Here is a 26,969-nt window from a genome sequence, read left to right as displayed (position 1 = left end):
ACCTCAACTGGAGTTGAGCAGCTCAGGAAGCCTGCTCACTCTAAGAGCAGTGGTTTACTTGGCAAGTGATAATTGGGCTCTGGGTCAGAACTCAGTGGCCTCAAAAAGGATGGAAGTTGAATAATAATCCTGAGTTATTGATGCAGTAAATGGCCATCTGCCTGTCCAAATGCGATGATGACCTTTTAGTTGGCTAGGCCAGGCTCTTTCTGAGGACTTGAAGGAAAGTTTGATTGCCCTTGGTTCTGACGGGCCAACACTTTTCCACTCTGGCTGCAGGTCAGAACACTTTGAAGCTTTAAAAAAATTCAACTGTCCAGGTTCCAGGTCCAGAGAATAGATGCCCTAAGTTGGGTAAAGCACCGTTGCCCCCCACTCCTTTATTTATTTATTTTTTAAGGAATCTGTTATTGGTGTCTCCTGGGGACCCTGATGGGACACAAAGCTGTGCGAGTTTAGGAAGTCCTGAAGGGAGCATTGCAGGCCGAGGGGCTGTTTGTTTATGGCGCATCTCCTGTTGTCAGGCTCGGGTGGAATGAAGACCTGACCAGATGTCTCCTCCTGGAGAACCCATGGCACCTGCACCCTCCACATCAAGGCCAGCACATTGTTCCTGCACAGGAACCTGCTTTCCTTTCCTCCTCCTCTAACATCACCACTGTCTTCTGCCCTGGCACCCAACTCCGACACTCAGAGTCATCTTTGCTTCCAGTCTCCACCCTTTTCTGTCCATCGAGCCCTAGTGGAAGCATGAAGAGCTGTGAAGGCTTTGAGGCTTTTACCCTTCTTGCAAGCTACCAAGTTAGTCCGCCTCAGTATCACCAATGCTATGACAAGGTGTGAGACTCTTAGGTCAGAGACAAAAGATTTTATTGCTCATGGCCCTGCAGGGGCTTGAGTTTCATGTTTATAATTGTTCCTCATACTCCCTAGTCTCACAGGGGACAGTGGCTCAGATGGACACTGCACGTTTGTGCCAGAATGTTGAGCTTAGGAAACCCCAATCTCATAAAGGGGTCTGCAAGCAATTCTGGTCAACCTTTGTCCCTGAGAGGGAGGTTCTCTTATTATCTTTTGCCCTCTGCCCCTACAGGGAGACATGATCTCCATTTTATAAGGCTGTTTGTTATATAAACATCCTTGAAGAGACAGTTTGAGATAAAAGCAGTTTCTTCACAGAAGTCTAGAAACAAACACAAGACACTCATGGAGAATTGTCTTCTAGCATTAGTAACTCATCACAATTACCTATTAATCTCCTTGCTATTAGTCTCTCTCTCCTTCCTTTTAGCAATAGTTCTGGTTCTCAAACAAAACAAAGCAAATATTCCAATCCTCTGTTTAAAAACTTTAGTATTCCGTTACATAATACAAAGTTGAGAGAGCACCGAATCCTAACCACTAGACCACCAGGGAAGAATTCATCATACAAAGCTGAAATGTCCAAGACCCCTTCTCATCTGGTCAGCTCTATTTTTCCTGCCTTACCTCTTGCTCCCACTCTTTTATTATATGTGCCGTCTGCACAGGCTGCCTGGAGAACTCGGAGTCTTCTCATAACAGAACCCCGGTAGCTCTGTTTATACCTCAGTTAACACTCTTGTTTGTTTGCTTAATATAACAGTCAGATTAATATGTTTGTCATCTTCTCCTCCTATGGACCATGTCTATCTTCTCATTCTATCCATAGCGCCAGCATGGTGTCTGATATACACAGCAGTGCTCAATAAATCTTTGTGTAGTGAGGTCAGTGAGTGAAGCTGTTTGGGGGTTTTCTGAAGTTTGAAGGTTAAAGCTGGCAGCCCCAGTTGTTTGAGTCCTTTGGGCTTTGTTTTCATGAGTTCTATGGCCGAGGCCTGTAAGTAGAACAAGGTGTCCTAGGAGGTTTTCATGCTTTAATGGTTAGCCTTGTGAATCAAAATTTCATTCTGCTCCAAATGACAAGAAACCTTGCTCTAGGGGTTTAACAGGCAGGTGTGTGTCTCATGCATTAAGTCTGAGGGTCCTCAATACAAGGCCAGTCCTCAAGCTCACTGATGCTGCTGAGGACCCGGGCTCTTTCCACCTTTCTGCTCCACTGTCCTTAATGTGTAGGTCTTCATCCTCATGTTTGGACCTCCTGGTTGTAAGACAGCTGCTGTCCTTCTGGGGCCCATGCCAACATTTGAGAGAGGGAAAAGGAAGAAAAGGAAAAGGTGGGGGTCTTTGCCTTTTCATTCACTAAGGGATGCCCTTTGCGGGGACATACAACTATCACCCCAGCCTGGAAAGCTGGGGAATTGAAGTGTTTGAAGCTTGGCACAATATCCTCCTTAAAAAACTGGGGTTCTGTTAATGAGGAAGAAGGGAGGGCTGGATATTGAGTAACTAACTCGCAATATTCACCACAAAGACAAAAAGTCTTTTTTAGTTTCTTTGTTGTTTTATTCTTCTTTATTGGTCCTACCAACATGACCCTTTGCCTGAGGCCACTCTTTCTATGTACACTGGCTTTGTAGACTTTGTGCCCTATGTCTATGTCCTGAGTAGCAACTCATTTCTCCTTCCTCTTCCATGCTCTGTCTCGTTTTCTCAGGAAATTTTTATTTGTTTGGGTGTCATTGATACTATATTCCTCTTCAAACATGGCAAAGATGTGGGGAGCTCTGGCATTTTTTTTGGACCAGGGTTTGTCACGTCTAGAGAAAACAGGTTTGACCACGGTTCCTATGCTGTTGCCCCAGTTCATCTCCCAGCCTGTGTGCTTCTTGGTGGTCTGAAGTATGAATCACCTGGCCGGGGGGGTTACTCACTCTGGGTATGAGGGTAATACAGTCTCCTTTGATACATGATGTCAATGAAACATTTAGGAGCGGGGTGTTTCTCTTCCCAGGGGTCTTGGCTGAGATTGGATGTGAACTTCTAATTGTCTGAGCCTTTTAAATGAAGAGACTCAATTCTGAGGGGTGGGTATCCTGGGAGATTGACAGGTGTTAGAATTCTCCAAAGGGAGACCTTCTCAAAGAGCAGAATGTAATACGTTTAGTTTAGCAGCGTTCCCTAGTGCCTAAGAGCCCCTCATGGGATAATGGCGATGGTGAGGATACTTTTGGCCACAGGAGAAGGGATGCATTCATGACTCAGCTAAGAAGGGACTTTCTAAATTCCTACAGTCACCACAGGGTGCTGCCAGCCCTGTGAGGGGACAGGAAGGCAGCACCAGCTCCCTCCTACTATAGCAGGATGGAGTGGGTGCAGGCTTGGGCATGGCTTGCCGCTGTCTCTTGTTTTCTTTTTCCTGACATTTGTCATTCAGGCTGCAGCTGTCAGTGGCCCTCGGAATGTCAAGTCTTTTCTCTGAGCAGATAAAAACCATGCAAGCTTGCACAGGTCATAAAAATGCTCTAGGGTCAAATACTTGGAACTGTTAGACATGGCCTTTCCCCGCTGCCTCTCTGCCCCTAAACATCCATCCCCCTTACTCCTGCTTTGGAAGCAGGCAGCCTTCCCATGAGCTCTCCACAGCTCAGAGACACACAAGCTTCCTGGGGCTATAGAGTTAAGGGAGCAGCGAAGGTGGGCCAGGTGGGGACGCTAACAGGCTGGAGACATATACCCTGTGAAAAGGGGGCCCCCTGAAATATAGAGCCCGTGGTTGCCAGGTCTCCCCATTTTAGAAGCCCGTGGTTGCCAGGTCTCCCCATTTTAGAAGAAAAGTTAGAGAACTAGATTTTTATGTAAAAATCACCCAAATCTTAAATATTTACAGCTGTTCATTCCCCCTTCCTCCCTTCTCTTTTTTTTCAAACTACCATATGGACCAAAGATGTAGGAGGGCCACTTTGGCCGTCTATAGCAAGAAATGGGTTAGCCAGGACCTAGCACCCTGGGGAGTGTTAAGTGAGGATTCTTGTGGAAGAAGAGGCTCTAGCCCCTTCTCTCCCCTCTCCATGTGAGTGGTCCCTGGAGAGTGTTTATCAGCTTGGAACAAATCAGAGTGATGGTTTGCAGGCTTGGGAAGAGCTGCTGAAGTGCTGGCAGTAGTTGATGACAGAGCTAAGAGGCAATTAGATTCCAATTAGTTCAACAGCAGCTCCAGTGGGTGCTTGTAGGTGTTCTGCACCTCCTCTTTTTAGGGGGCCCACCCGGATACCTTTGGTAAGGGGGTGGTGGTAAATGGTAAGTGGGTGGAATCCTAGATCCCAGGAGGGAGCTGCTGCCACTCTACCCTTGCAGCCCCTACTCCCCTTAGGATTCTAGGGGGGCCTTGGCAGGAGCAGGGTGCCCAGGAGGTGACAAAAGTATGAGTGGATCAGGAAGGCTACACAGAGAAACTGATAAGGACCCCAGAAGAAAGGAATGAGGCTTTGGATTTAGAATTGGGGGCAGAAGATAGAGGGACTGACTGGTCCCTAGCAGCTGCAAAGGCTCATAGCTTAGCTTTAGGGGCTTATTTTTTCAAAACTCGAACTAGGTCTTTAAATGTCCACGTGTTGGAAAATGGTTAAGTGAATTATGGTACATCCATATAGTTGAAGAATATGCAACTATGAACCATGAGGTTTATGAAATAAAGTTCTTAGTAATGTGGGGAAATGCTTCTTGTGTAAGTGGGAATAAAAGGATGCAGCTACACGTGGTACAGTACTTCAGCTGTGTGAGATGTGCACACGCCCAGGGTCAGTGCCGTGGGAGAGCATGCCACAACATCCTTCTGTAACGCTGCCTCAGACGTAGGTCATGGCTTCAGTAGAGCCTGCCTTTTACAGGGAAGGGCTGTCGAATCAGGTTATAAGCATCAATTAGTCCCGGCAATAATCCCCTTTTCACCAGATGCTTTTCTTAGGTCATGGCATATCTTGCCCCCACGTCTCGTGACTCAGGGGAAGACACTGCATCTGTTATCCTGGTAGGAGAACGAGTGGGCAAGACGTAGGCAAGAGGGAAGCAGAGGATTTCACAGGTATTAACTAGGCTGTGAGATTTTGAAGCCCAAGGGTCACTGCTGTGTTTCTTCCTCTAACCTTTGCTGGGCATTAGTGGGTGAGGAGTGTGGGCTAAAAGGGTGAAATATGAGTCAGTGGTAACTCCGCCCCTACTTTTCTTATCTGCACAAAAAAAGAAGTCATTGTAGGAGAGGCATGGTGGGAAGTGGTTGCATTCTAGAGCCTTGAAAAAGGGAGGGTGGGGTGAGGAAATTGTCTACTGATGGTTGTTGGCGCCAGGTGAAATCAGGGACTATTTTAAATTCCTGCTGAGATGGGTATGAAATCAAAGCTACTCTGGTTAATATTTCCTCCCCATTTTTCACCCTGATTAGGGCAGCTTTTTCTTCTTGTGTTGGGTTGCAATCTATATACCTTTATATTATCTTAGAGTACAAGTCAACCTTCCCTTCCTTTGTAAGTTTAAGGAATTGTAGGTGTTCGCCTGATGAGCCTGTGCTGGACATGGGAAGGGGCCGAGCACCAAGAAGCTGAGTGGAATATCCTCCCCAAGAGGACAGGGTCAAAGGCGGCTGACCTTCCCTGGTCCTGGTGGTGGGGCGATGCTGACCCTTGGGAGGGCACTGTGAAATGTCCTAATAGGAGAAGGGGTTTTTCACCTGAGCGCATGGGCACCACGAGGGCAGAGGCGTGGCAGCTTCCAGCAGCCCTGGCTCTGTGCTTCACATGGCAGTCCCTTAAAAACAAACCAACTAACAAAAACACCATTTGGCGAAAAAAGAGGCCTATTCTAAAGTAGATCTGGTTATAACATTCAATGTGAGTATATGCATATAGGAATTTACTTCTGACAGTAATCTGAGGGTACTCCCAGAGTTTCTTTCCTTCAGGATTCTTCAGGATTCCTGGGAATCAACAAATGACAAAGTAACTCCTGCAGTAGTATGTAATGTCTTGCCATTATCCTTGAAAATAGATTATATATATTTTTAAGAGATCTATTGTTACATTTAAAGATTAGATACTGGAAGTCTGGGTTATGGCTTTGAAAGTTTTTATCTTAAGATAACAGAAATCTAATAAAGACCTTTAAAATTACTGAATTAAAAAAAAACCCAAACCTGAAACCAAGAGGCTCCACAGTATGACAGGATTAGGATTGATACTTTCTTGAAGATAAAAAAATCTGGTTAATTTTCTTAAAACCTAATCCTGAAATGGAAAATTTTCTATATACTCATATGTGACCAAAACCAATTAAACACTATGAAGTTCCACACACCACTGAATGTGGTTTTAATTCTACATGACTAAACAGATTAAAATAAAATTGCACACATGCCTACCAGCAAAACCACGGGTCTCTGAGCAGGGACAAGCTCCAAAGGTATGTTCTGAGGTTGGGGGGGTAAGGTGGACGTTAAGTTTGCTTTTTAGGTTGTAGCGAGTGTTTGATTCAAGTCACTCCTCACCTGAGCCCCCATTGTTCTAGGGGCTGGACATAGAAGTAAAATATACAAACAGACCAAATGATGCCATTACAGTTTGATATACTGTTTATTTATTTAGTTATTAATATGAACAGCCTATTATGCAATATTACAGATCTTTCAAAACTATAATGAAATATAGTCAGTCCACTATCCAGCCCAGAAGACAATAAACAAGATCATTCTTACAGTGAGTATAGCATAAGCACTCGTAACAGTCCCTTTCTTGGACATCCAATGGGACCATTAGTCTAAAGGTTCTTTACCTCCACTGGGGTTTTAACTTTCTTGAATCATAGCAGTTGCAGAGTCAAGTGTCCATCTTCGATCGCCCTGGAGATGTACACCATCTCATGCCGGAGAGGAAAGAGTTGCTGCTGCCCCTGGCCGCCCATTCTACTGTCCTGCAGTCCTTCCACTCTGGAGCCCATTCTGCCCGTCAGCCAGTATGTGTCAGACGTGGGCACGGGGAAAAGGCAGGTTTGTCACAGGGACATTTTGATTAATTTACAAAGATTGTGTTTCAAAGATCTAAAAACCCATTTGGTGGTGGTAGTGGCAGTGAAGAGTACAGTATATTTCGCCAAGGGGGTCTTGTCTCTTGAGTTTTCGTTCTGTCACCTTTTTTGATAGCCTTTAAGATCTACGGTAGTTCTCTGTGGAAAGTGGAGATGGGAAGCTCTAACTGGTATGAGGCCATCATCTGCAGAATGAACTGGACTGGCTACTATGGCTTTATAACCTGTTTCCTTTCTTTAGTCTAGACAAAGTTATTTTAAAAATTTCCCCTTTATGTCTAGCTAGTTCTAATATAAGATTTAAAAGGACGATGAGAAGAAACTTCTTGCTTTTGAGCTAAATGATGAAAAACAAGAAAAAAATCCATTCTTCAATGAGCTATACTCAATTTTCTTAGTTGAAAACATATGCCAAAGTGACTTTTAAAGACAAATTGTTGGACAACGCTGATTAATTGATGGAAGAAGTCCTGAGGTGAAATTGTACATATATCAGAATCTAAAATATAGCCAAAAAACAAGATGTACTAGTGTAATAGAGATTCTTAACCCTTTAGTTTCATGCTGAAAACTACAAATGTTTTCAACATCCGGCTACTGATGACAGCCAATTACCTATGAAATAAAAAAAACCTCAGGAAATCTTGCCAAGTTTTTGTCAGTTTCAAGAGTCTACATAGTTAGAAAGAAGGAGAAACCATAGGGTAAAGAGTGAGAGCATTGGATTTTATTTAACTCTAGGTACCATGGGTTTGACAATAGTAGGTAAGACTAATGAATGAGCAGCCATACAGTTTTTTGGTCACTGTGCTTCCAAAGCACCAAATAAATGGAGCCATTTTTACTATTCAATTCCATTTTTAATAAGCTAGACAGGTCCTGCTGCATTCTTGTTTGTTTCTAATTTACCAGTACATTATGTAGTTTACCAAGTGTGAGGAGCAAGTCATTATGTAGTACCAAGTTTACATCATCATAGGACTACAACATGCACATTCTACTTAATGTAGCTCAAGCAACAGGAATACAAGAGAACAGTTAGGATGGAGACTTGTTTTTGACAAATTCATGTTCACACTAACTATGGTTTTAGAAATCTTATTGGGCAGGTACCTACAGCAGTTCTTCAATTGGTATTGGAACATTACACGCATGCACAAGTGATATGGAAGAGAATGAAGCAGAAGAGGCAGCTGGATGGAGGACAAAGGGAAAACCAGAGATGGGGTGATGCCACGTGTTAGGGCGGGGCAGTTCTCAGCTTTCCACAGTAAGTCTCTGCTCTGTGAGAGAGGCCTGTTGGGCAACGCTTTTGTTCTCATGACTGCGAAGTTTGGATACAACATCTAGAAAAGACAAATCCTGTACTTCCTTGTGCAGAGATTCTGGAAGACAAAAACAAGATAACAGGTATGTTTCTGTTAGGTTGTTCTAATCTTACTTTGCAATGTAATACATATACCCAAAATGTGTATTGGGATGATGCCATAAAACTAGAAATAATTCTGGAAAAAGACACAGCAGTAGTCTAGAAATGTCTTCATTTTTTTTTTAACTTTAAAAAAAAATTATCATTATTAGTTTCAGTGTACAAAACAATGCACTAGTTATCCTTTTCGCCCCTCACAAAGTGACAACCCCCCTCCCCCATCCACTGCCCCCCCATCCCCGATATCATACTTATCTATTACAATTCCATTGACTCCATTCCCACACTATACTCCACATTTATAGAAATGTCTTCTTTAGAAATATGTTATAATAAAAAAATCAGAGAACCTTTACTTGCCACATTAATATAAAGATAGATAAATCAGATGTCAAGTTCTAACGTGTAAGGTTGATTAAGGTAATGAGTTATAATTAAACACAGCTCATTGTATGATCAGGGTTCAGTTATAAACTCCTATCATCAATTCAAATATGAAGGTCAATGACTTACAGAAAAATCTTAGATCTGTTTCAAATCAACTTTGTGGCAAAAGAAAAAAGGTTATGCTTCATGTCCTTTCAACAAATTTCTGTGACACTAGACTCCCTTTTAAATTTCCTGTCTTCCTCTTTCTGGCTTTCTTGCTCTATTTAACTTCAATTACAGGAAAATATAAGACTCCTCTGAAGACTATAAAAACTGCTACATGGGGAAGACTAAAGTCCAGTTAAGTTTAATGCAATCGGCGTTCTTCAAACTGATGTATTTATTTTAATAAGATTGAGGTCTAAAACTAGGACCAATGTTTTTAGTAGACATAGAAAAATCCATCCTAAAATTCAGATGAAATCTTAAGGGATTCCAAATATCCAAACCAATCTTAAAAAGAAAAACAAAGTTGAAGGTCTCACGCTTCCTAATTTCAAAACTTACTAAAATGCTACAATAACCAAAACAGTTTGGTGCTCGTATAAAGACAGATATATAGACCAATGGAATAGAACAGAGCCCAGAAATAAACCCTCATTTATGTTTCAAATAACTTTTTTTTTTTTTTAAGCTGAGCCATCCTGCCACCTGTTGGCAGCTCAGCTCAGGCCGGACTCGAAGCGCTGTTGCTCAGAGCTCAAACCTTTGAGCGAGCTCTTAACCAACTGAGCCACTCAGCCGGCCCCTCAAATAATTTTTGATTAGGGTGTCAGTACCATTCAATGAAGAAAGGATAGTCTTTTTAATAAGTGGTACTGGAAAAACTGAATATCCACAAGCAAAAGAATGAGGGTGAACCCTTACATTATATACAAAAATTAAATGTAAGAGCTTAAACAATAAGATTCTTAAAAGAAAACATAAGGGGAAAAACTTCATGACATTGGATTTAGCAATGATTTCTTATTAATCCTTTCGTTGTACCAAAAGCACAGGCAACAGAAGGAAAAATAGATAAACTGGAGTTCATCCAATTTAGAACTTCTGTGTATCAAAGGACAGTATAAAGAGTGAAAAAGCAACCAACCCATGGAGTAGGAGAAAATATTTGCAAATCATATATCCAATGGGGGATTAATATCCAATACATATAAAGAATTACTCCAACAGAACAACAAAAAAACAATTCGATTAAAAAATTGGCAATGAACTTGAATAGGCAGTTCTCCAAAGAAGATACACAAATGGCAAATGAGCATATGAAAAGATTCCCAACATCACTAATCATTAGGGAAATGCAAATCAAAACCACAGTAAGATACCATCTCATACCCACTAGGATGGCTATTATAAAAAAAAACACCAGAAAATAACAAATGTTAGTGAGGATGAAGAGAAATTGGGACCTATGTGCACTGCTGGTGGTAATGTATGTAAAATGAAGCAGTCACTGTGGAAATCAGTATGATGGTTCCTCAAAAAATTAAACATAGAATTACTATATGACCCAGTGATTCCACTTCTGTATATATACCCAAAATAACTGAAAGCAGGGACTCAAACAGATATTTGTGCACCCATGTTTTCATAGTGGAATTATGCACAATAGCCAAAAGGTATAAAAAACCCAAAGGTCCATTGATGGATGAATAAACAAAATGTGATATATACATGCAGTGGAACATTCAGCCATAAGAAGGAATGAAATCCTGACTGTAACACATGCTACAACATGGATGAACCCTGAAGACATTATGCTAAATGAAATAAGCCAGACACAAAAGTACAAATATTGTATGATTCCACTTATATGAGGTACTTAGTCAAATTCAATAACAGAAAATAGAATGGTGGTTTCTAAAAGCTGAGAAGATGTGTGATTGGGGAGTTATTGGTATGGACTATAGACTTTTAAGTTGGGAAAAGAAAAAGGTCTGGAGATGGATGGTGGTGATTGTTGAATGGCAATGTCAATGTATAATGTCACTGAACTGTACACTGTAAAATGGTTAAAACAGAAAATTTTATGTATATTTTACATTAAAAACGTCTCAACAATTACGAACATGCTAGAAACAAATGAAAAAAACATACAGAGTTTCAGTAAAGAAACGGAAGATATAAAGAAAAAGCAAATGGAAAATTTAAAACGCAAAACTATATATAGTACCTGAAATAAAAACTCAATGGATAGGCCCAAGAGCAGAATGAAGGGGACAGAAGAAATAATCAGTAAACTTTAAGAAAGAATAATAGCAATTATCAAATCTGAACAACAGAGAAATAATAAACTAGAAAAAAACTGAACAAAGCCTCAGGTACCTGTGTGATATAACTAAAGACCTCACATTTGTGTCACTACGGACCTGAAAGGAGAGGAGAAGTATGTTGGGGCTGAAAAAGAACCTTAGGAAATATGGTTAAAAACTTTCCAAATTTAGCAAAAGACATGAAGACACTCGGCAAATCTTAAACAGGATAAACCCAAAGAAATCCATGCCAAGGCACATTATAGTCAAACTTTTGAAAACTAAGACAAAGAAAAAATCTTGAAAGAAAGACAGAAATGACACCTTACAGGGGGAAAAAAAACCAAGTAGGAGGACAGTGGATTTCTCTCAGGACTAGGAGAGGTAGCTATTCCATCCAACTCATAGGAACAAACATAGAAAGTCAAACAAAATGGGAAAACAGAAGAATGCCCAAATCAATGAGAAAAAAGCCCCCCAAAACTCCAGAGGAATACCCTAATGAAACAGAGATAATTTGCCTGATAAAGAATTCAAAGAAATGCTCATAAGGATGCTCAACACACTTGAGAGTACAACAGAGGAACTCAAAGAGCACTTCAACAAAGAGATAGGAAATGTAATAAAGAGCAATCAGCAATGAAGAATACAATGACTGAAATGAAATACATGAGAAGAAACTGAAAGCAGATTAGTTAGTACAGAAAATGGATTAGTGATCTGGAAGACAGAGGAGTGGGGATCAGCCAATCAGAAGAGTAAAATTAAAAAAGAGTTTAAAAAGTGAAGATAGTGTAAGAGATCTCTGGGATAGCATCAAGTGCCCTAACATTCTCATTATAGGGATTCCAGAAGGAGAAGAGAGAGACAAAGGGGCAGACAGAGTATCTGAAGAAATAATTTCTGAAAACTTTCCTAATCAGTGGGAAGAAACAGAAACCCAGGTCCAGGAATCAAAGAGAATTCCCAATAAGATGAACCCAAAGAGACTCACACTAAGACATAATGTAATTAAAATAGGAAATGTTAAGGATAAACAGGCAACCTTAAAGGCAGCAAGAATGAAACAAGTCACATACAAGGGATTTCTCAGAAGCAACGTGACCAGAAGGGAGTAGCAGGAGATATTTGAAGTGCTGCATGAAAGGGATCTACAACCTAGGATAATACATCCAGCAAGATTACTCAGAATTGAAGGAAACATAAAGAATTCCCCAAATAAGCACAAACTAAAGGAGCTCATAACCACTAAACCAGGCTTACAGGAAATGTTAAAGGGTCTTCTTTATGCAGAAAAGCCATAACCAGAAATAAAAAAATAGAGAAAAGGAAAAAGAAAACCTCACCTATAAAGGCAAATATACAATAAACACAGTGAATCAACCACTTAAAAAGCTAATATGAAGGTTAAAAGACAATAGTAGCAAAATTATAGCTAAAATAATTAGGGGATATACAAAACAAAAAGATATAAAACATGATGTCAAAAACAAAGAGTGAAGAGGGGAGCAAAAATGTATTACTTTTGGACTACAATTGAACTTAAATGCCTATCAGCTTAAAATAGAAAGCTATAGATATAGATATAGATATGAACCTCGTGGTAAAGATTCATAGAAAACATACAAAAAATACACACACACGAAAGAGCAAGAAATCTAATCAAAACACTAAAGAAAACCAACAAATTAAAAGTGAAGGAATCAACAGAAGAAACAGTGAAGAACAAAAATAACCAAAAACCAATTAACAAAATGGCAGTAAGTATATACTTATCAATAACTACTTTAAATGCAAATGGACTAAATGGGTATAGAAGGAACTTACCTCAATTTCATAAAGGCCACATAAGACCAACCCACAGCTAACATCACACTCAATGGTGAAAAGCTGAAAGCTTTTCCTCTAAGATCAAGAACAAAACAAAGATGCCCATTCTCACCACTATCATTCAGTATAGTACTGGAAGTTCTATCCACAGCAATCACACAAGAAAAAGAAATAAAAGGCATCCAAATTGGAAAGGAAGAAGCAAAACTGTCACTATTTGCAGATCATATGATACTATATATAAAAACCCTAGAGTCCACCAAAAAATAACATAATTAAAGAATTCAGTAAAGTAGCAATATACAGAAATCCATCACAATCAGAAGGAGAAATTAAGAAAACAATTTCATTTATAATTGCATCAAAAAGAATAAAATACCTGAGAATGACTTTAACTAAGGAGGTGAAAGACCTGTACTCTGAAAACTATAACACAGCAAGGAAAAAAACTGAAGAGGACACAAATAAATGGAAGGATATACCATGCTCATGACTAGAAGGACTAATACCATTAAAATGACCATACTACTCGAAGCAATCTACAGATTCAATGCAATTCCTATCAAAATACCAATAACATTCTTCTCAGAACTGGAACAAATAATCCTAAAATTTATATGGAACCACTAAAGACCACAAATAATAGCCAAAGCAATCTTGAGAAAGAAGAACAAAGTTGGAGGTATCATGCTTACCAGGTTTCAAACTATACTACAAACCTATGATCAACAGTTTGGTACAGGCACAAAAAGAGACACAGATAAATGGAACAAAATAGAGAGCCCAGAAACAAACCCTCGCTTATATGGTCAACTAATCTATTTACAAACAAAGGAGGTAAGACTATACAATGGAGTAATGACAGTCTCTTCAACAAGTGGTATGGGAAAATTGGACAGACACATGCAGAAAAATGAAATTGGACCACTCTTTTATACCAGATACAGAAATAAACTCAAAATGGTTTAAAGACTTAAATGTAAGACCTGAAACCATAAAACTTCTAGAAGAAAACATAGGTAATAAACCATATGACAGCAGTCTGAGTAATATCTCTTTGGATATGTCCCCTTGAGCACCGGAAACAAAAGCAAAGATAAATAAATGGGATGTCATCAAACTAAAAAGCTTCTGCACAGTGAAGGAAACCATCTATAAAACAAAAAGACAACCTACTGAATGGGGGAATATATTTGCAAATGATATATCCAGTCAGGAGTTGATATCCAAAATATGTAGGAAACTCACACAAATCAGTAACAAAAAAAATAAATCATCTGATCAAAAAATGGGCAGAGCATATGAAAAAACATTTCTCCAAAGAAGACATACAGGTGGCCAACAGACATATGAAAAGATGCTCAACATCACTAATTATCAGAGGAATGCAAATTAAAACCACAATAAGATACCACTTCACATCATTCAGAATGGCTATTATTAAAAAGTCAACAGATAATGTGTTGGCAAGGATGTGAAGCAAAGGGAATCCTTGTGCACTGTTGGTGGGACTGTAAATTGGTACTGTCACTGTGGCAAACAGTATAGAGATTCCTCATAAAACTAAAAATAGATCTACCATACGAACCAGAAATTCTACGTCTGAGTATTTATCTGAAGAAAGCGAAAATATTAATTCAGAAAGATAAATGCACCCCTATACTCACTGCAGCATTATTTATAATAGCCAAGATATGGAAACAATCTAGGTGTCCAATGACAGATGACTGGATAAAGAACATGGTATATACCGGGGGTGCCAAAAAATGTATTCACATGACTTCTATTCATCTTTTGTTATTGGTATATATTATTACAATTTTAATACAATTTTTTCCTATCTTAAAGTGTATACATTTTTTTGGCACCCTCTGTACACACACACACACACACACACACACACACACTAGAATATTACACAGCAATAAAAAAGAATGAAATCTTGCCATTTGCTACAACATGGATAGACCTAGATGGTATTATGCTAAGTGAAATAAGTTGAACAAAGACAAATACTGTATGGTTTCACTTATATGTGGAATCTAAAAAAATGAAACAAATTAACAAATGAAACAAAAACAGACCCGCAGAAACAGGGACCAAAGGGACAGTTACCAGAAGTGAGGGGCTGAGGGGATGGGTGAAAAAGGTGAAGGGGAATATAGTCAATAATAATGTGGTAAGTTTACATGATGACAGAGGATTACTAGAATTAGTGGGGTGATCACATTGTGAGGTATAAAAATGTTGAGTCACTATATTGTACACCTTAAACTAATATAACATTGTATATCAACTAGAGTTAAATAAAAAACTGCAACAAAAAAACCACACATGATCCAACAATATGTTGTTCACACATCAAATATAATGTTACAGCAGACTGAAACTAAAAGGGTGAAAAAAAATCATGTCAATGTTATTCAAAAGAAAGTAGGAATAGTTGTTTTAATAATATCAGATAAAGTAGACTTCAGAGCAAAGAAAATTACCAGAGATAGAGAGGAATAGTGCCTAATGATAGAAAGGTGAATCCACCAAGAGGGTATAGTGATCCTAAAGTTGTATATACCTACCAACAGAGCTACAAAATATGTGAAGCAAAAACTGATAGGACTGAAAGGAGAAATGGATCAATCCACCATTAGAGTCGAAGACTTCAACACCCCTCTCTTAACAACTGATAGAACATTTAATTAGAAAATCAGCAAGAATATAGAAAACAATACCACTACCAACCAAATGGATGTAGCTGACACTTAAAGAACATTTCACCCAATAATGGCAGAATACACATTATTTTCAATTGTCCATGGAACATAAACCAAGATATGCTAATGATTTCTTGAACAAATTCTTTAGCTAATACCATGGCATACAAAATCAGAACTTGTTCTTCATATAAAATAATATTTTAGGGTTGATGAAACTTACAGGTATTGATTTTTAACATTGATTTTGCCTATATTTGCCATAGGATACGTTTTATTATCATAGTAAGAATCTTTTGGGAATATTTTCAATGTAAAGGTAATCCTATAACCTCCATAAACTAGATTCTAATGCTTTAAAACTTAAATCCACCATTTACTATTATTCTATATTTAATAAAGTCAAACATATGTTGATGGACACACATCAAATGATAGAAGAAATACTTACCAGATCCCATGAGAGCACAGATCAGGACCATGGAATTATATTTGATTTCAGGAGCACTTCTCTCATCTGCTAGTAGTCTATGTAAAATCTGTACAAGTTTAGCACTTTCTAGATCTTTCTCAGCAGAGCCTAGAACATGAAAAAAATTAAAGTATCAGTTATATTCACTGTGTATTGTATCCCAGTGCAACCTGGCTAGATACTGCTTTCCTTTCTAGAAACTGACCATGTGAAAACTTCCAAAGAGACTGATAAATAATGACCTAGATATAGAGTATTTAATTCAGACCTTGTTAAAAAAAATAGATAGAGCTTACTTTCAGCAGACATTTCAGGAGTTTAGGCTAGGCTTAAAATTAGGAATTAGAATATTCCTTTAAATATGAGGCAATTAAAAATCTTTATTATGAAAAATGTTAAATATATACAAAAGCTGAAGAGATGGTAAAATGATACACTATGTACTATCATCATCTTCATAAATTATGGCCAAACTTGTTTCATCTAACTCTAGTCTTATCCACCTACTCTAATCCATCCCAAATTATTTTGGAGCAACTCCTATAAATCACATAATTTCCTCTATATAGTATATTTCAGTATGTATCTTTAAGAGATAAAGAATCTTAATTCTTATCAAAATTGCAGCAAGACTTTCTATCAAAAATAGATAAGCTTATACTAAAATTTATATGAAAAACTACAGGCCCTACAAAGAGGTAAACAGTCTTGATAAAAAAAGAATAAAGTGGGAGGAATTCTCCTACCCAATATTAAGGCTCACTATATAGCAAGCACAGTTATCAAGACATTGTGGTATGGTTGATAGATACATAGATTATAGGAACTCAATACAGGACCAAAAAAATAGACTCAAACAGAAATGTTCTTTGACAAAGGTCCAAAATCAATTCAATGGAGGAAAGACAGCCTCTTCAACAAATAATGCTGGCAATTAGGCAGCCACAGGCAAAAAAAGGAACTCTGACCTAAACCACATACCTTCTATACATATTAACTCAAAGAGGATCACAGACTTAAGTGTAAAATGTAAAACCATAAAACTTTTAGAAAATACGAAGAATTCTCAAAACTTAAGAGTGAAAAAAATTAGAAAAATGAAACAGGCATTTCACCAAAGAACACATAGGATGGCAAATAAGCACATGGAAAGATGTTCAACATCATTACCATTAGAAAAATATAAATTAAAACCACAATGAGATATCTCCATATCTCCACATAGCTATCAGAATGGCTAAAATAAAAAACAGTGACAACACTAAATGCTGGTGAGGATGTAGGGAATACTAATCACATATACAGTGCTGACGGGAAGGTAAAATGGGACAGCCACTCTGGAAGGCAGTTTGACAGTTTCTTAAAAAAATTAAACATACAGTTACCACATAACCCAGCAATTGCACTCCTAGGCATTTATCCAGAGAAATAAAAAAATTCACGTTCACATAAAAACCTATACATGAGTGTTCATAGCAACTTTATTTTTAAAAGCCTCCAAGTGGAATCAGCCCAGGTGTCCTTCAACAGATGAATGGTTAAACAAATTGTGGCACATACATGCCATGGAATACTATTTAGCAATAAAAAGCTATTGCAACACAAAACAAATTGGATGCCTTTAGAAAATTATGCTGAGCGAAAAAAGCCAATTCCAAAAAGTCACATGCTATATATAATGTTATTTATATAACATTTTTGAAATGAAAATATTTTAGAAATGAAGGGTGGATTAGTGGTTTCCAGGGATTAGGAGCAAGGTGGGAGGTAGGGGTAGGAGGTAGGTGAGTGTTGTTATAAGTGGATGGATATTTGTGGTGTTAGAACAGTTTAGTATCGACTGTGGTGGCTGATACATAAACCTACACGTCAACTAATTGCATAGAACTTTACATACAAATGAGTACAAGTAAAACTGGGGAAATCTGAATAAGATAGCTAAATTATATCAATGGTTGGACTATTTTACTACTTATAGTTTTGCAAAATGTTCCCATTGGGAGAAACTGGGTAAAGTATACAAGGGATTTCTCTGTAGTATTTTTTTTACAACTGCATGTGAATCAACAATTATCTAAAACTAAAAAAGGTAAGGACTCTTATAAATGTTGTTTTAATACTACTGTCATACAAAAAATTGATAATGATAATTACTTAATGAATAGCCTATAAGGAAACAAGGCTGGAAAAATACGGTTTTCAAAATGTGTATTAAAAAGGTAGTATGGGCTTCCTTATATAACTTAAGTTCAAGGAGCCTAGGAAACACTAAACAACAATAAAATCAATGTATGTATTGTCATTGTATATAGTCCTACGGTAAGGTGACCAGACCCACGCAAATGTCCAGCTATCAGAAAGAAGCTGACAAAACTATAGCTGTTTGGGAGACACCTTGTTTGGAAGGCACAAAACCAGATTTGCCCCAGGATGGGAGGTCAAAGATATTCTGAAAATACTCCATTACTTTAAGCCATTTAAAATCAGGCTATGAACCCAGTTTGACTTAATGCCCTCCCTGACTCACCCTTTCAGCATAGCTTCCACCCCTTATAGGTGTCTGGGCTTCTAGACCGACTCACCTCATCTATTCCAGCCACGTGAAAAATCACAGGCTAGGCCAGAACGCGAACTGACCTCCACAGGAATCTTGAACTATAGAGCAAAGTCGCTGATGGTAAGCATATATTTTCTTGAAGTCTTTTATTTTAGCTTTAAAATTCAAGAAAATTTGACATCTTACTTACACCTTTGATTTTTAAAAAAAAATATGAATTGTTTTAAAATTCACAACCCTTTATTTAAGAGGACAAAAATTCAAAATCTCTCCTACCCCAAATCTGAGTAAATCTGATACTGGAGGAAGATATACCATATTTATCTCTTGGCTTCTCCTTCTTGAGATAGGGTGGGGGGCACACCTGCCCCAGTGTGAGAATTATGGACATAAATTACCAGTGGAAATTAAGAGGTGTTTAGTTACCCAGTATTTACCCACAATGCTTTGAAGAGGACACATACTAAGTCTACAGTCCTCCTTTGTGTAAGGCAGCCTCAGGCCTGAACCACAGCCCACATGATTCTGATTGTCCCCAGCTGATTATATCAGAGATTGTTTCCTGAGACAAAGGTTGCTACCCATAAGCTAGACGCCTATGAGCTAGCGTCTCATGAAGAATTATGACCAATAGGGGTGCTATATGCTAGACAGAAACTTATCCGAATGATTTAAACTCTGCTTTTGGGGAATTTTGAAAGTGAAACATACAGGAGAGTGACACAGAAGGTGAATATTCAGAATGAAGGAAATACTATTAATACAAGCAATAGAAATCATTGTGATAGAGACAAAGAAGTTAGCAAGATAGAGTATTTAGGAGCAGAGATGACAGGGGTCAGCAAACTTTTGAGATGGAAGAGCCGCCAAGGGTCAGCAAACTGCGGCTTGCGAGACACATGTGGCTCTGAAGTAAAATTGAAAATGAAAATAGAACTATCATAGTTTCATTTATAATATTACTTTAGATTTTTCCTTATTTGTAAAAATATATTTATGGCTCTCAAATAATTTTTAAATTGTTGTGAGGGACAGGATTGGCTGTTCCAGGGGTCGGCAAACTTTTGAGATGGAACGTACCCAAAGAGCTGCATGTGGCTCGCGAGCTGCAGTTTGCTGACCCCTGGATAGAAAGAAGGTCTGGATCGCTGGAAAAGCAGGAAACTAAACTTGCTGTTGTATTCTAAATATTGTTTCATTTCTTTGTGAGACCTGCTGGAAAATGATTCCCTAAGTGCCTATAACTTGAGATAACATTTAAGAGTCAAACTAATCTTAAAGCATTGCCCTAAAAATGTTACCAAAAAGGGAACAGCTGTGGAGACAATCTATAGAATATGATTTTCCATATACTCAGATATAAGTACAGATACACACTGGCAAAACACTTCTGGTCAAGGTTGTCTGACTTCTTTTCCACTTCTGTGCTTCCTTTCATCCAAGATAAAAATAGGAGAAAATAAGTTTGTCACTGGGTACTTACCCAGTTCTAAAGCTGCAATTAGTGCCAAAGCAACGAGGGCTTCATTCTGCATTATTACATGTTCACTAGTTGCCATGGTAACTAGATGCTTGATGCCACCACTCTGTACAATGGTTTTAATTACATCCTACAATAAATAAATACAAATGAAATAAACTTTCATTTTAAACGTAAAGAAGCTACTTTATAAGCAGTCAATTGATTGTTGAGTGGTTTTCTAACAATGTTCTATATGAATCATTACATTTAATAATTTTATCTTTATAGAAAGGAAAAGCTTTTAGCTTTAAATAAACTCATCAAAAGATGACAATTTAAATTACCTAACTGAAAAAGACCATTGCAGTTCATTTATATCAAGGAATAGAGTCCCAGAAGCTACCAAAGTCAAAGAAATACAAGTACCATTGACTCAAATGTTGACCTACCGCAGGATCTACAAAAGAGAATAAAACTTGATAACAAATGAATTCTTTTTTCCCCCAAACTTTTATTATAGGTATTGTTCTCCAGCTGCTCTAGGTAAAACATTAAAAAAAAAAAAAGCTTTTACCCTTTGTTGTATCTGACAAAACTGGGTTACATACAAAAGGCCATGAGCAGAACTTAAATCAAAATTCTCCGTGTTCCTCATTTCTCATGCTAACTACAGATCCGATGGCAAAGGAGGCAGTGAGCTCCAGGCTGAACAAATCCCACCACCGATACTGACTTTGAGCAAATTACTGAACTGCTGTGCATCTCAGTGAGTTTGTCTATAATGTTGGGATAATATAAGCGCATATCTCATAGGTTTCTGTGATAATTATAAAGTTACATGAAAAGCACATATAGCAAAGGTTAGATGAAAAAAAGTTCACATTTATTTCTAATACCCACTTTTGTTTTCATTTCTGGGTTTTGTTGCCTAAAAAATCTTGGATTAAATATGATTTAGTGGAAAGTCTCAATTATAGAATATTTTTAAAGTAATTTTCTTTGCTACTTTTCACTATTTTTAGTAATTTGAAGTAAGCTGGATATTTTAAGTAGCCTGTCCATGTTAGCGTCAATGGTACAAAACTAACTGCAATTAGTAATATTTTTCAAATTAATTCGGTAAAATATTTGAAAAAGGGTTTCCTTTATGTTTCCATCTTACGTAAATTTTTAAGAAAACTATTTATAGACAGTATCTTTGTCCAATCTTGTTTTGTAATCAAACATTCTAAATCAATGGAAACCACTGATTTAGTAGTGAGTTTTTCTGGTAGCTGTGTTCTAGCATCTAAGTCTTTTCCCAACAATCTCTTTTAGAAAGTGAGGAACTCCCTTCACTTTAAAGCCTTTCCTAATGAAAAGAAAGTTTCCCAATATACTGCTTACTGGGTGACAGTTTATTTGAAACTGATATAGAAATCTTAAAATTAGTAAAGATTTTTACAAAAATCACTAAGAAACTTATTGAGTCAAGACCACAGAGATTCTTAGGTACAGTCATCTAGGGAAGGTTCCTGGACTGTCATCTTATCCTCTATTTTGTAACTCATCCTGAAAAGTCCACTGTAGTAGAAGGAAGGGTAGGGAATGAATGAAGGAAATTTGTACATCAGAAACAAACAGCCCCCCGTTAAGTCCAGGCATAGCTTCTCTCCATCATACTTTTCTGGAACAGATATCTAAGTAGTTCCTTTTCAAATGCCTGCCCTCTCTCCTCCTACTTCAATAAACGCTGACCGAATAGCTCTATAGAGTTGCTTTGCCTGACAGAATGGGGGATAAAAGATAAATGAAGCATTGTACTTATGTCATATGACAAAAGAGAATTAATAATACTGATAGCTACCCTTTATGAAGCAACAACTATACACTGGATATTGTACTGGGTAGCTTATAGATTATTAGCTCATTTTTATCCCCACAGAGAATCCCATTAGCTAGATATTATCTGTATAGATGAAGAAACTGAAGCTCAGATTAAGTTATGAAATTTTCCCAAAGTCAGTTAACAAGCCAAGATTCAAATCTAGGCATTCTGACTAGTAGGTCCTTGTTCTTAACCATTTGTAGTCTATGCCAAAATTTATGTGCTGAATTCATCAATGTGAATCTTCCCCTTCTCCTGAGAGATTCTAAGTTAACCTCTGAAACATCGCCTCTTCTGTGAAACTCAGATAAAGCTGGGTTCTCTGCAGTTGTACACACGTGAAATGGTCAAAAGGCTCACCTTACAAGACGTTACAAAAAAATAAAAGGTATATAATCTAGATACTGAGTCAGCTGCTGAACCACTGGCCTGGGCTTTCACCATTGTGATCTTTAAAATAGTTCATTTGTTCATTTATTCATTCAACAGATATTTATAGGTTATTGGCCATGTGCCAGACACATAATAAGCTGGATACTGCCATGAGAATAGACTTGGTCCAACTTTCTGAGTTCTGGGCATCATATACTATCGAGATATCACTGAATTTCTAAATAACAGTAGCTAGCTTGGCCAGTGCCTAGCACACAGAAGACGACTGACACTGATGCTGGTGCTGGTGGTGCTGCTGGTGGTAAAAATGATAATAACAGCAACAGCAGCAACCTCCACTTACTGCATGCTAACTGCGTCCCAGGTACTGGCTGAGCACTTCGTGTGTGTGACCTCATTGTATCATCCTCACACTTTCAAGTAGGTATTAACCCAGTTTTTATATATTAAGATACTGATAAAATATGAACTCATTTCTGTTTGATTCCATTCCAAAGCCATACTCTTAACGATTATGGGACAGAACTAAATAAAAAGGCTCAATCTTCAATTTTTTTCCAGAATTTTTGAATAATGTGCTTATACATAAATACATAAAAATGCAAACTTATGATGTAGGATCTACAATACTGGGTTTCCAAAAAGGCCACTCAAATGTGTTTTAGTGAACGTTTCCTCTGGAACTTACTTTTGATTTACTGTGTCGTATGAGGGCAGAGAGCAGTCTGTTTGACTCCCCCATCACACCAGCATGATCTTTGGCTTCACACCATTCCACCAAACGCTCCACTAATTTAACATTCTTTCCCAGTTGTTCAGCGGCTTCTGCTATAGGAAAGAAGGCAAACCACAAAGGAATGAATCACTGATAGGCAATCAACTGAAATAATTGGTAAAGACGTAACACTGTGAAATTACATGCCTAATAAACACAATGATATTATTAAAGCAGTAACTGCAAATACAGTAAGTATTCCATGTCTGATGGACTATTGGGCCTTTTATATAAAGTTGTGGACTTTCATACAAAATACAAAAATAAACATCATATTCTTTCGGGTCAGCCTGGTAGTCTGTTGGTACTCTGGCAAATCGTAATGAAGGTTTTTCAGGACTCTAAGGAATCAGTACAAAGGTTTAGAGTTTAGAAATAAGTAAACATACATAATTCATTCCATGGAGTGGTTTTCATTGTTGTTTCTATAAACAGAAAAATGATCTTCCTGTTTGCAGAACAAATTTTTAAAAATTTTGACTATCACTGTATTGAAACATGTTGATTTTGAAGACATGGTGAAAATGGGTATGAAATGCTAAAACTTAAACCCTAAGGAACTGCTAATAAATTAACTTAAAAACAGGATTATATGCACTAATAAAGAGAAATGCAATATATTTCCATTTAAAGTCAATTACAACAAGCATGGGAATTAATGAATAGGTTCTAAAACCAATCTCTTTTTGCCTTTTATTTGCTATTTATCTTTATGATTACACAATTCTGAAAGCTAAAAACAGGTCCTATTTCAACTAGAGGCACACTGAGACTATCAAGTCAAAAAGGCACCTTGGGAAAGCATTTCTTTTACCTTGAGCATCTATTAACATTCTTAACGTTCCCAGAAGTTTGAACTGAACCGGCGGCATTTCAGATTTAAGGAATTTCAAAACTGCCTCTGTGACCCCAGCTGATAACATCTTTGCTTTATTTACAACTACAGAAAGAAAGAGAGAGAAGGAAAGGGAGAGGGAGAGGGAGATGGAGAGAGAGAGAAAGGCACTATGGTTAAAATGGTGTTAGCGTTCTTGATTATATGAATCATTCAATTCAATACATTACACATTCACACATTTATTAAGGTTCTTATTATCTTTAAGGCCTCGTTATAGTTTTCTATTAAAAAAAAAATCTTGTATCCTGTTTGTGTATCAGAGCATAACACACGAAATCATACTTACTGGCTTTTTAAACCTAACTTCCAAATACTTCCTTAAATAATTTGTAAAGGGAATCTGACAATGTTGCCTTATTTACAAAAAGCACAATTCTTTAACTTTACTAGATATTTCCTCTGTCCTTGACCCAGCTGTGTTATAGCTGTTATAGACATTAATAAACAACATTAATCTGCTATATGAACCAAACTGAATTCATATAGTTTTGTTATTTCTCCTAATTGGAAAGTTACTATTAGAAATTATAATAAAGGAATAGTTTAAACCATCTCTTGTATTATTTCCTATGGTAATGTGATTTCATGGCTCAAAAACCTTTAATCCAAAAAGACACATTAACGGCAATTTAAAAAAATCGTATGTCTGCTTGTAGGGAAAACAAGCCAACCTTAAAAGTCATTCTTTAGGGGACTCTGTTAATTGATGCCATTGTCTTACCTCAAGTGAAGATGCTTTAAAAAGCTTACTTATACAATATAATGAAAATCTTAGTTCACAAAAGGTAACAGAATAAAATGTTCACTGAACAAAAGCAAAGATTATGTTTGCATAGTCTTAGAAAACTTATTTAACATAGGATCTCCATTTATCAGTAAAAAAAAGGTAAACAATTTGAAGACTGTTTTTTTTTTTTTTCTTTTCTTGGTCAAGGCAGGTCCACAAATCACATAAAGTAAATATCTTTCCCAAACAATAGATTTTATTGCTTACATAGTGGCCTCCCATTTTTAAGTCTTACCTGGAATGGCCAGGTTTCTGAGGGCACTTAGTGCTGCATGCTGTACCGTCACATTTCCATCTTCCACATGTCTGTCCAATAAATCCATAAGTTTTTCTACAATTCCATTGTCTACCATGTGGATACAATTTCCATCTGAAGAAAATTAAAGCATTTTTTCTTCCTCCGTACAAACCACTATAAATACTTCGTGATACTGACGCCCGCCCATTATCTACATTAGTGAAAATGGAGCCTACATTAGGAAAATAAAACGAATTCTAACTCTTCCAATAGGTTTATAGTTGTTCTTTTTTTTTTTCCTGTGTGAGAAATCCAATAAGATTGTTAAAATAGATAAAAATTTAAAATTAAGAAAACTTTCTAGCTTAAACTGATACTATATCAGAAGATGAGTAAAACGAAATCTCTTGTTTAAAATGTCTACCAATAGCTTTCATTTATAGTGAAGTACGCCTGAGTTCTGCCAATGTTACAGAGACAGTATTCCACATTGTGTTATCATGACTGATAGTTAAATTACTTTTCAATGATAGAATTTTTTAAACATTTATAAAGTAGAGAGTATTATAACAAACCACTATTTAGCTTCAACAATTATCAACAAGTATTTTGCCAGTCTTAATTCCATCATTAAGGAGTTAATGATGGTCCCCCAAAAGAAGGAAGTGAAAATGGAATAAGTCATCCATTATAACAACAGTTCATACTGGAATAAAATCAAACTAAACACAAAAGTAACCCATATTTCCTAGAGATAGTATGAGTTTCTAGGCTAATAGCAGGAGTATCAGGCTTCAGACATAAACATGGAGGTCTGGTGCCTCTGAAATATTATTAGACTAAATTAAATATTCTACCCCAAACCAGAGAATTAGCCACACTTAACTTCTGTAGGCATAAGTATAAATTAAAGCACAATAACCTTACAACGAATACTCAGATTATTAAATCTAAAATAAAAGCACCAGGCAAGAGAGCATATCTTCCCAGATGATGTTTATAAGAATGGGACTCAAGGTTACTATTCTCTGAAGTGCAGAGTACTAAGAGAAGGACTTCATGATCACTGTTCATGATCTTTCAATTACTAGAACTTAGCCAAACTGCATAAAATATGTAAATTGTTAGGAAAATCATAACTATTTCAAATCTCTTAAAAGTTAAGGTAGCAGTACACATACATACTATGTATAATTATGAACTGTTCCAGTTTTAGTGCATGTAATGGCAAAGCAAAAATTAAAAAATATACAACATGTGAGTTTAAAAAATGAAATAATACGCTTACCATTTCTGGCAAAATTTGCAATTGCCAATGCTCCAGCAAGCTGCAGTTGATGGTTATTTGATGGAATCCAGGACAGCACTCTTTGAAACACATTACCTTTTCCTCCTTCAAATAATTTCTGCATAGATTCATCTGGGGGTAAATGAAACAGACAAAAGGAAAATACTTAGAAGTAACAAATTCATATTCCTGTGTTAATATCCAAGTAGGAAACTATAGACTTCAAAAACTAAAATTCATAAAGGAAAAAGCAATGACTCTTTTTATAATAAATTTTTTGTAGCGACGGGACAAGAGAGCTTAGAATTTTCCCAGTCTAAGTCCCAAGCAGCCACCTTTTACTCCCTCAGTGCCACAGCTGTCTCTTCTATATGACAGCTCTCTAAATACTGAAAGATAATGAAGACTCCTCTTTTCCAGGTTCATTATCTCTAGTCCTCTCCATGATATGTTTAAGGTTTCAAAATCATCACATCAACAGGATTAAATGAGATAGGAAAATGAGAAAATGCCTACTATTAGGTCTTCGGAAAAGTCATGACGCATGTTTGTGACAGATGGCACTAGTTCATTTTTGGAAGTACTAGAGTCATTCGCATCTATGTTATTGCTATGTCATTTGACAGCGGACAGTTCTAGTTTCATTCT

At 37.3% G+C, this 26,969-nt stretch overlaps 1 protein-coding gene across 1 annotated transcript in view; it reads right to left on the bottom strand.

Moving 5' to 3' along the window:
• Positions 1 to 6,463: 6,463 nt before the first annotated feature.
• RAP1GDS1 (Rap1 GTPase-GDP dissociation stimulator 1) overlaps positions 6,464 to 26,969 on the bottom strand; it is a 122,521-nt gene continuing 102,015 nt past the window's right edge. The window contains exons 9-15 of the mRNA XM_019661641.1: positions 26,322 to 26,486; positions 25,031 to 25,165; positions 23,925 to 24,050; positions 23,024 to 23,163; positions 20,097 to 20,223; positions 16,036 to 16,164; positions 6,464 to 8,318 (exon numbers count right to left, since the gene is read on the bottom strand). Coding sequence (XP_019517186.1) covers positions 8,191 to 8,318; positions 16,036 to 16,164; positions 20,097 to 20,223; positions 23,024 to 23,163; positions 23,925 to 24,050; positions 25,031 to 25,165; positions 26,322 to 26,486 — 950 coding nt within the window. The 3' untranslated portion in view covers positions 6,464 to 8,190. The remainder of the gene's footprint in view (positions 8,319 to 16,035; positions 16,165 to 20,096; positions 20,224 to 23,023; positions 23,164 to 23,924; positions 24,051 to 25,030; positions 25,166 to 26,321; positions 26,487 to 26,969) is intronic.

This window comes from Hipposideros armiger, unplaced genomic scaffold, assembly GCF_001890085.2.
Source record: "Hipposideros armiger isolate ML-2016 unplaced genomic scaffold, ASM189008v1 scaffold_357, whole genome shotgun sequence".
Classification (NCBI taxonomy): Eukaryota; Metazoa; Chordata; class Mammalia; order Chiroptera; family Hipposideridae; genus Hipposideros; species Hipposideros armiger.
The sequence above is the reverse complement of the archived record's forward strand: the minus strand, read 5'-3'. Positions and strand labels throughout refer to the sequence as shown.